Source organism: Kogia breviceps, chromosome 18 (genome assembly GCF_026419965.1).
Source record: "Kogia breviceps isolate mKogBre1 chromosome 18, mKogBre1 haplotype 1, whole genome shotgun sequence".
NCBI lineage: Eukaryota > Metazoa > Chordata > Mammalia > Artiodactyla > Physeteridae > Kogia > Kogia breviceps.
In genome coordinates, this window is record NC_081327.1 from 14,480,134 (window position 1) to 14,488,721 (window position 8,588).

At 52.2% G+C, this 8,588-nt stretch overlaps 1 protein-coding gene across 1 annotated transcript; it reads right to left on the reverse strand.

Annotated features, from left to right (window-relative positions):
* Window positions 1-2,281: 2,281 nt before the first annotated feature.
* SDHAF1 (succinate dehydrogenase complex assembly factor 1) lies at window positions 2,282-3,839 on the reverse strand. The gene has a single exon (XM_067019222.1). The coding sequence runs from the start codon at window positions 3,408-3,410 to the stop codon at window positions 2,928-2,930; it is 483 nt and encodes a 160-aa protein (XP_066875323.1). The 5' UTR covers window positions 3,411-3,839; the 3' UTR covers window positions 2,282-2,927.
* Between the last annotated feature and the right edge of the window lie 4,749 nt (window positions 3,840-8,588).

The following is an 8,588-nucleotide window of genomic DNA, read 5'->3' on the forward strand; positions in this document are numbered from 1 at the left end:
GTTTTGTTTCAAATTACTGAAAAGCTTTAAGACCAGTACAACAAACCCCCATATACCCTTTACCCACATTCACATAAAATGTTAACATTTTACCCCATGGGCTTCACCATTCACACTCTCATTAATATATATGTGCACATATTTTGGAACCATTTGAGAGTAAGTTGTAGACATGATACTCTTAATTCCTAAATACTTCAGTGTATAGTTCTTAAGATCAAGAGTACAGATCTTATACAACTAGAGTACAGTTATTGGAATCAGGAAATTTAAAAACTCAATTCAAGTCTATTATTAACCCACAATCCATATTCCAAGTTATTCCAAGTCCCTTAAGTCCTTTATAGCAATTTTCTTAGATCAGGAGATTCTTTTAACAGACAGGTTGAGAAGCACTGACCCTGTGCCTTAGAACTGAGTGAAAAACACAGCAGCAGACACAGAGATTACCAACAGGGGGGCTTTAACATCAGCACATTCTGAGCCAAGGACTTCAGTAAGGTGGTTTATTTGGGATGTGATCCCAGGAGGCAGGAGTTAGGGAGTGGGGAGAGTGAGACAGGGCAGGGGAAAATCAAAAAACGTGCTCATGGAGTGATAGCCACTGTGAGCAACTGGGGCTCAGTCCCATCGGGGAACGTTATAGAACACATTTCATTTGTCCCACCAGACAACAGGCACTTATCCAGTGGCTGCTGTCCCCCACAGGGTGTAGTTTGCTCCTAAGGGTATTAACTCACCCCCCATAATTCCCCGAAAGCCCTCAAGCAGAGGAGCAGAGATGCAGGGGCTCAGAGCAGGAAGCTGGCAGCCTCTTGGGAACCCTCCTCTGCAGATACAAGTGGGGTTGGGACATCATCATCTGCTGCCACATGTATTTAATTCACTGTATCATTATAACAGCCACAGGAGGGAGGCACTATTAGTATGCCCATTTTGCAGATAAGGGTGTTGAGGCACAAAGGTTAAATCACTTGCCTCCGATCGTGTAATCAGTAAGTGTTGAAATTGCGATTCAAACCTAGGCATTCCAGTTCCAGGGTCCATGCTCCACTGCTCACTCACCTACAACCTCCTCCCTCAAATCAGGCAATCCCCTCCCTCATCCTCTCTACCAGACAAACTCCATTCCTCTGTAATACCCAAGTGAATGTCTCCCTTCCTGACCAGGATACCCAGCCCCAGTGAGAACTCAATCATTGCCTGCAGCCCTGCCAGAAGCTCCCATCCTGGAGCTTATTAAGGCTCAAGATCTTGGAGCCAGGAGTGAGCAAGAGGAAGAGGAGGGAGATGCAGGTGGAGATGTAATGGGGGCTGGATGGGTAGGACTTAACCCCTTAAGCCACTTTCAAGACTTTGGCTTTTACTCTGAAATGGAGTCAGGCCAGGATTAACAGCATCACCCTGGCGAAAGAAACTGAGGCAGAGAGACAAATATGGCCATGGAGGCCGAGTACCAACCAGAGACAAAGCTGAAGTAGAAGCCACTTGCGTGAACAGCACAGCCTGTTCTCTGGGGCACTCCAGGCCCCAGCATTTCTCCCCTCGCCCTCTCCAGGCCTTTACCCACACTGGTCCCCCTGCTTAGAAGCCTATCCTTACATTCTGGCAAACACTTTAAAATTCTTTAAATTGCACCCCAACTTTATTACTATTTGGGTTCCTGCCTCCCCCACTGGGATTGGGGCAGAGACTGTGTTTCTCTTCTGTCCATACTACCTTTGATCTGAGGTCTGGGCTCCTTTCCTGAGGTCGTCGTCCTCCTCCTCTCAACTGCATTCAACTGCTTTCCACTTATTTAACCGACATCAGTGCAAATACAGCTGAGGGCTGCAAAATGCAGTACCCCAGAGAATATCTAGGGCAGGTCCGCCTGTGGCCTTTGGGTCCACCTCTCCTCCCCAACCCCTTGGCCTTGCTAACAAAAATCCCAGCTTGTAGCTGAGGGTGGACTCCTCAGCCAGGTTTGAGGGCCCCACTACTACCTCAGGGGTTACCAGCCAGGTCTTCTCAGCGCCACTGTTCCTCTCCTGCCTCACTACCCTCCATTAAGGAGTCTACTGGGGCTTCTTTGGGGTCAAGCCAGGCTGGGTCCCCTCCATCGATCTGCCCAGGAGAGAGAACTATGCTGCTCCAACCAATCTGCCATTCTAGAGGGCTCCAGAGGGGAAGAGACAGCTCCCCACGCCCATGCCTTGCCAGAGGTTCACGTGTGTGTGTGTGTGTCTCCTCTTCAAAAATCCCCCCAAACATTAAATCTTTAAGACCACCAACAGGGAAGTAAGCACATCCCCAATTTTATTGCCTTTTTGTCCAACAGTCCTGAGCAGGGAAAGGGGCAGGAATTGGCAGTCACCCTCAGACGTATCACGTAGAGGTCTTGAGGGGGGTCTTTAACTGATTAGCCGGGGTGAGAGACTCCCTACCCGCTTCCTCACTGATCCTAGTTTGTCACAATGGGCGAAAGACTTTTCTAAGGGGATTTCAGGCTTCTCACCGGCCATCAGGGCATCTTCCCAAACTCCTCAGCAAAAAAGTCTGCTCTTCTCATAGTTACACACAAAGAAGGGAGTCTCCTTGAGGAGCCAGGAGTGGTACGTTCTCCGGGGTCTAGAGAAAGGCGTGTCAGTCTCTTACTGTCCAACAGCGGGGCGTCCTGGCTCCCCAAGGCCTTCGGGTAAGTAGCTCTCAGCTTGACAGTCCAGCCAGCCGGCGACCCAGGCTGCCCCAAGCCCTCATGGGTAAGTTTGACCCGTTACCATACATCGGGCAAAGTCGGGCATCTCTCGCCATCGCACCCTACGTCGCCAGGAGGGCTCTTCAATTCCCCCAATCTGTCGATGTGGTCTCTCAAGACCTCTCACCTTCCATCAAGCCGGTTCCCCGGTCCACCCCCCCCCCGGTTCCCCTGAGCCACCGGGTGACGGTCACCGTCCATCCGGCGCGGTCTTCGGTACCCCCATGCTGTCCAGCAATCTCCTTGGGCCGTCACCTTCGTCAGGTGGGGTCCCTGGGGCCCCCGCGCCGGGGGACTCCTCAGTCGGGCCCCGCGTACTCACAAAGGCACCCATGGCCGTGGCGTGACCCGAGCGTAGCAGCTGAAGCTGGCGCCGTCCGCGGCGGTACAGGTACTCGATGCGCAGTACATCGGAGCGTGGCAGGCGGGCGTGCTGCCGAAACTCGGCCCGCACCCGCGACTCGGCGCCCGGCTTTCCGCGCCCGGCGCGCAGCAACTCGCGGTATAGACTCAGAACTTGTCTCTGAAGCCGGCTGTGCCGGCTCATGGTAGCAGCTGGGCCGCGGGGCTCACACAGCGAACGCCCCGCCGAGTGGCGCGGCAGTACAGTTGGGAGAAGCGGTGAAACGCGGCAACTGACGCTTCCCAGCTTTGCGGCGCCGTCGCGTCCCATAGCTTGTCGCTGCTTCTACGTCACAATGTTGTGAGTGAGGGGCGGAGCTGCTGGTTCACTGGCCCGCCCCACAGGAAATTAGTGTCCTTCAGAGGACGGTACTTCTGAGGGCTTGGAGGAGGAGGGCGCTAGGCGCTGAGACTCTTAGGTTTGGGGTCGGAAGGGACCAGGGGATCCTGACCTGACTCTTGGGTCCTGCGAGTGGAGAGAGCTAGAGGTTGGAGTCCTTGTGTGCCTCAGGGCGCTGGGGGCACTGGGAGAGAGAAGACAGGCACAGGCATGCTTTTGTCCTCAGTTATTTATTAAAGCAATCTCGGGAAGCTCCGTGCGTTCCCACCCGCAGAGCAGGTGTGCGTCGAGGGTCTCACGCGGTGAAGTGTTGGGTCACAGCTGGCAGGACAAGCTTCTCGATGCTGAGAAGATGGCGTGAGAGATGGTGTGGGCTGTAAGCCCCCAGACGCATCCTGTAGCGCAGGGAGTTGGGCTGGTAGCGCCCTCTATCGACATGAGTCGGGTCGAGGGTAGGATAGGGAGCGGCTTCCCCAGCTGTTGAAGCCCAGAGTCCAGCCCACATGGAACACTTCGACTAGGCTGGCACCCCGATGTCCAGGAAATATCAGGTCAGCCTCAACTACGTTAGAGTCTGGAGGCCCGCAATGCCACGACCCCCTCGGACCCTACCAGCACCCGGAGCGTGGAGGACCGCTGGACAATAACCCGAGAACCCTCCGCCCAGCGTGCGACCACGACCCGGCACACCTGGGCGGCGAGCTGCGCTGGGCGTGGGTTCTTCTGCTAGAGGGGATGCGGGTCAGGGACGGATGAGAGGCTCGGAGTTTGGGAGTCAAACGGGAGATCTGAAACCGCTATCAATCCCCTCTGTGTCTCTATCAGAAATACATACCCAGGTCTTTGCTAGAGGAATAAGGTCTGGGATTTGCTTTAAAATCCTCCAGCACAAACAAAACAAAAAGAGTGAGAGGAAAAGAAAGCAAGAATGGCAAAAATATTTGTAACTGTAATGGGGTTTCATAACACTGTTCTCTCTTCTTTTGTGATGCTTGAAATTTTCCGTAATAAACATTTTGTTAAAAGGGAGATTTAGAGAGAGAGAGGGAAAAAAGCCTTTGGATCCTATCACATCTCTCTCACCTGTGCCTTCATAATCTAGTAACTTTACTGAGCACTACTCTGTGCCAGGCACTCTTTCAAGTGCTTTAATATTTTATTTATAAGATAATGTATGACAGTATGTTAATAAAATATGCAATATAATATGATGCTATTGATATTTTAATATATTGTCACCTAATTTATATTATTTTATGTAATACATTTATTTGAAAATAGTGAATATTTAAAACAGTTTATTTTTTAAATAGTGAATATTTAAGACATTTAATTTTTTTTTTTTTTTTTTTTAAGTTTCGGCTGTGCCCAACCAGGGATCAAATCTGTGCTAACGGGCTTCCCTGGTGGCGCACTGGTTGAGAGTCTGCCTGCCAATTCAGGGGACACGGGTTCAACCCCTGGTCTGGGAAGGTCCCACATGCCGCAACTAAGCCCGTGCGCCACAACTACTGATCCTGTGCTCTAGAGCAATCCAGGAGCTGACCCCTGCTGTGTTGTGTGATAGAAGGAGCCTGTGTTCCTGACTTGGAGGAAACAAACTGGTTATACTTGGATTGTTCATGAGAAATAAGCTTTTATCAAGTTTAAGCCACTGTAATGTTGAGCCTCTGTTATAGCATTTGGACTTAGAGCCTACTTAATATAGATGCTAACACAGAAAAAGGAAGAGGCAGGGATGAAAGATGGAAACTTGAGTCCTAGTGACATTATTTGGGTCCCTGAATCCAGCCATGTCTGAAGGCCTCAACTTTGCACAAATAAAAGTAGATAAATTCCCTGTTGTATTTAAGATAGTTGGCATCATTTTCTGTTAGTTACAGCTGAAAGTCTTACTGATATGGTGTGTTTCAGGGAACATTTTATGATGAGGTACAGGAGACTCTGTGCCTACCCACCCAGGCCTGGAGACCTCTCTGACAGGGATGTCGCATCCACTGTGGAAGCAGCCACAGTGGTCCTGGGATACACAGTCTGTGCCATCAAAGATGAGGCTAGGGTCACACTCACAGCCCTCATGGCATTGGGTAGAACAGTGAGCAGGGCTGAGAGGTGGGACACAGCCCCCATGACAGGTCCATGCACAGATGCTGTAGTGGCTTCAGGTGGACAAGTCAGGGCTGCAGGTGGATGGCAAAGGTGAGTGCTTGGGACTCAAGTTTCCTTTTCCAGTCCTATTGCCTCCTGCATCCAGTCAGGCTAGCTTCCCATTGGTGTTTTCCAACCTCCACAACTTTGCAATTACAGTTTCCTTTCCCTTGGATGCCCCTCCCACACGCTCTCCAGCCAATTCCATCTATGTCAGGTCTTCTCTGATCTCCATCAGGGGAGAGGGCTCTTCCTGCCAGTCCACAACCTGCCCGGCATGCATCCCAGACCCAGCCAGAGCACTCACAGCAAAGTTGGGGACCCCTCCAGGGTATCACGGGGATCCCAGCCTCCTGGCGAGCCTGCAGTGTAGGCTGTGGGGCAAAGGGGAGACAGACAGGGAGAAAAAGAGACAGGCACAAAAAAACAGAAAGACCTTGTTAAACTGCTGTCCCTCCAGGTCTGGCTACTTCTTCAAACGTAGTCTTAACTCTTCAAGTCCCACCCTTCTTCGCCCGGCCCCGCTCACCCAGGCCTAAACTTCTCCATTGGTCCTCCATCGTTCGTCCTCTGGTGGCCCAAATATGAGTTTCTGGAGCTTCACCCACTATCTCCACCCAGCCCCGCACAGTCACAGCAGAATTCAGGCGTCCTCCAGGGCCCAGGCGCACGCCCAGAGCCTGACAGGTGACAATGTAGGCGACCAGGGCTTGGCCGACTGTGCAGCAGATGCTGTGGGGCGCACACATAGGACAGGCATCCCCGGCGGTAGGCGAGGAGGCGGCGGCCGTGAATGAAGGGTGGTGATTCCAGAATTCCATCCACCTACAGGGAGGGAATACGGGAGGGGAGAACAGCCAGGGAAGTGGGTAGTGGCTGTCAGCAGACATTCTTGGAAATGTCAATGAAGAATCGGAGAGGGATCAAGGAGAACATTCATGGCTGGTTAAGGGAGGCTTAGTTATTCATTAGGGATCAAAAGAGACTACAGTGGGAGGTCAGTTGGAGGCCAAATGGAGGGTCAATAAAGAATCCAATGAGGAATCAATGGTAGAGTGACTGGATGGTCAGAATTAATGAGGGGTCAATGGAAGATCAATGAGGGGTAAAAAGGATAATTTGGGAGTCAGTAGGGAGGGGTCAGTGGGAGATCAAGGGGAGGATCATGAAGAGGGCAAATGGAAGAAGTGGATGGACAAATCCATGCATCACTGAGGATCAAGAGAAGGCTTAGACGGCTTTGGGTGGCAAAGGGAGGACTCAGCTGGTGGGTAAATTCGGGTGGAGTCAGAAGGTGAGTTAATAGGACACTTTGAAAGTCTCAGGGAATGAGACAATGAGTCAAAGAGGCTGAATTAGAATAACAGAAAGGTCCAAGAATTCATTGGAGGAGTCAATATCACTAGGAATCTCAATGGGAAGCTCCACAGGGGTGTAAATGGGGCCATTAATGGGCCAGTCATGGATCCCTGGGAGTGTCAAATAGATTGCTCAGTACAGATCAATGGGGAAGGGTGTGGGGTGGGGTCAACTGGGCAGTAAGTAGGGTTAATGGGCAAGCCGGTATAACAATAGGAGCATCACTTGGGGAGGCAATGGCTTAAGGGGATGTTAAATGGGGAGGTGAAAGGGAGGGTCAATGGGGAGGTCAGGGCTGAGCCTGTGGGTTAAAGGGGAGTCAATTAGCGAGTCAATTGAGGACTCAAAGGAGAGTTAATGGGAGGGTAATAGGAGTCTCAAGGTTGGCAAATAATGACAAGTCAGAGTCAGTAGGAAGGAGTCAACAAGCAAGTCAATGAGGAGAGGGGGCTAAGTAGCCATTGGTAGGGGATGAATAGGGCCACTAGGGAATTGGAGTAGCTATCTTTCAGGACCAGTGGGAAAGTCAATAATGGGGGCATCAGCAGGAAAAAGTGGTTACTATGGGTTACCTGAGGGTAGTGGGGACAGTGAGGAGTGGTGGGTCAGTGTGGGCCTTAGAAACCTCACCCAGATGTGGTTGAGATCTTTCGGACTCATGTCCAGTGTCAGACTGGCTAAGAGGGTCTGGCCCTTGGTGCAGCCACGTGGCTGCAGAAAAGGGATCAAACCCAGGCTGAAGGGGTCAAGGTTGGCATGGGCTATGCCACAGAGACCCACCAGGCAGTAGACATAGGAGCCCGGGGATTCATAGTGGGCTCCTCCGAATGTGCGGAAGTGGAGGTCTCCAGTGGCAGTGGAGACCAGTGGCTCCTCCAGGACAGTGGGGCTGGGTGGGGACTAGGCTAACAGGCAGTGATGCCAGCCACCTGTGGCAGCCTTGCAATGACCACAGCAATTCTCAGGCCATCACTGGGGCATGTTGCTTACCAGGGCCCCAGTGGCCAGGCAGTGGCCATGCTGAATACAGTTGTCTATCCAGAAAGTGCAGCCTTGGCGCAGGAAGCAGGAGCAGTGGGCACGGGGCACGCATCAGCCCTCCAGGGCAGCAGATGACCAGACAGGCACTGGCAGGTAAGGGCACGGGGGCAGCCACAGTGCTCTGGGGCTGAGGGGTTGATACATGTGGTTGTTCATGCAGAGCCACATGGGACAAAGAGGGAGTTAGCTGGGCACTGTGGACCGGGGCCAGGGAGCAATGGTGGGGAAACCAGCAGTGAGGCCATGGGTCTCAGAGCAGGGGCCAAGGTCGTTGTGGGGGAGAGAGAGGGTTAGGGACCCAAGAGTCCTAGGAGTCTGAGTCACCAGTCCCCTCCTTCCCAAGACCCAGAAGTCATGCCCCAATCTCTGACCCCTCAGACCACAGCCCTGGTCAGGGCTAGACTAGGGGTCCATCTGTGATCCACAAAACTACTTTGTAGGGCAGCTGCAGGTCACACTGTCCCCCAGTTGGCAGGTATAGGAGGGGCAATTCTTTAAGAGGATAGTCTGGCCAGGCTGTGGAGGAAGGGAGGGAGGGTGAAAGGGGAGGTGGTACTAAAG

Excerpts from the sequence above, each read along its gene's own strand:
- SDHAF1 (XM_067019222.1), bottom strand. The coding sequence starts at position 3,410 with ATGGGACGCGACGGCGCCGCAAAGCTGGGAAGCGTCAGTTGCCGCGTT.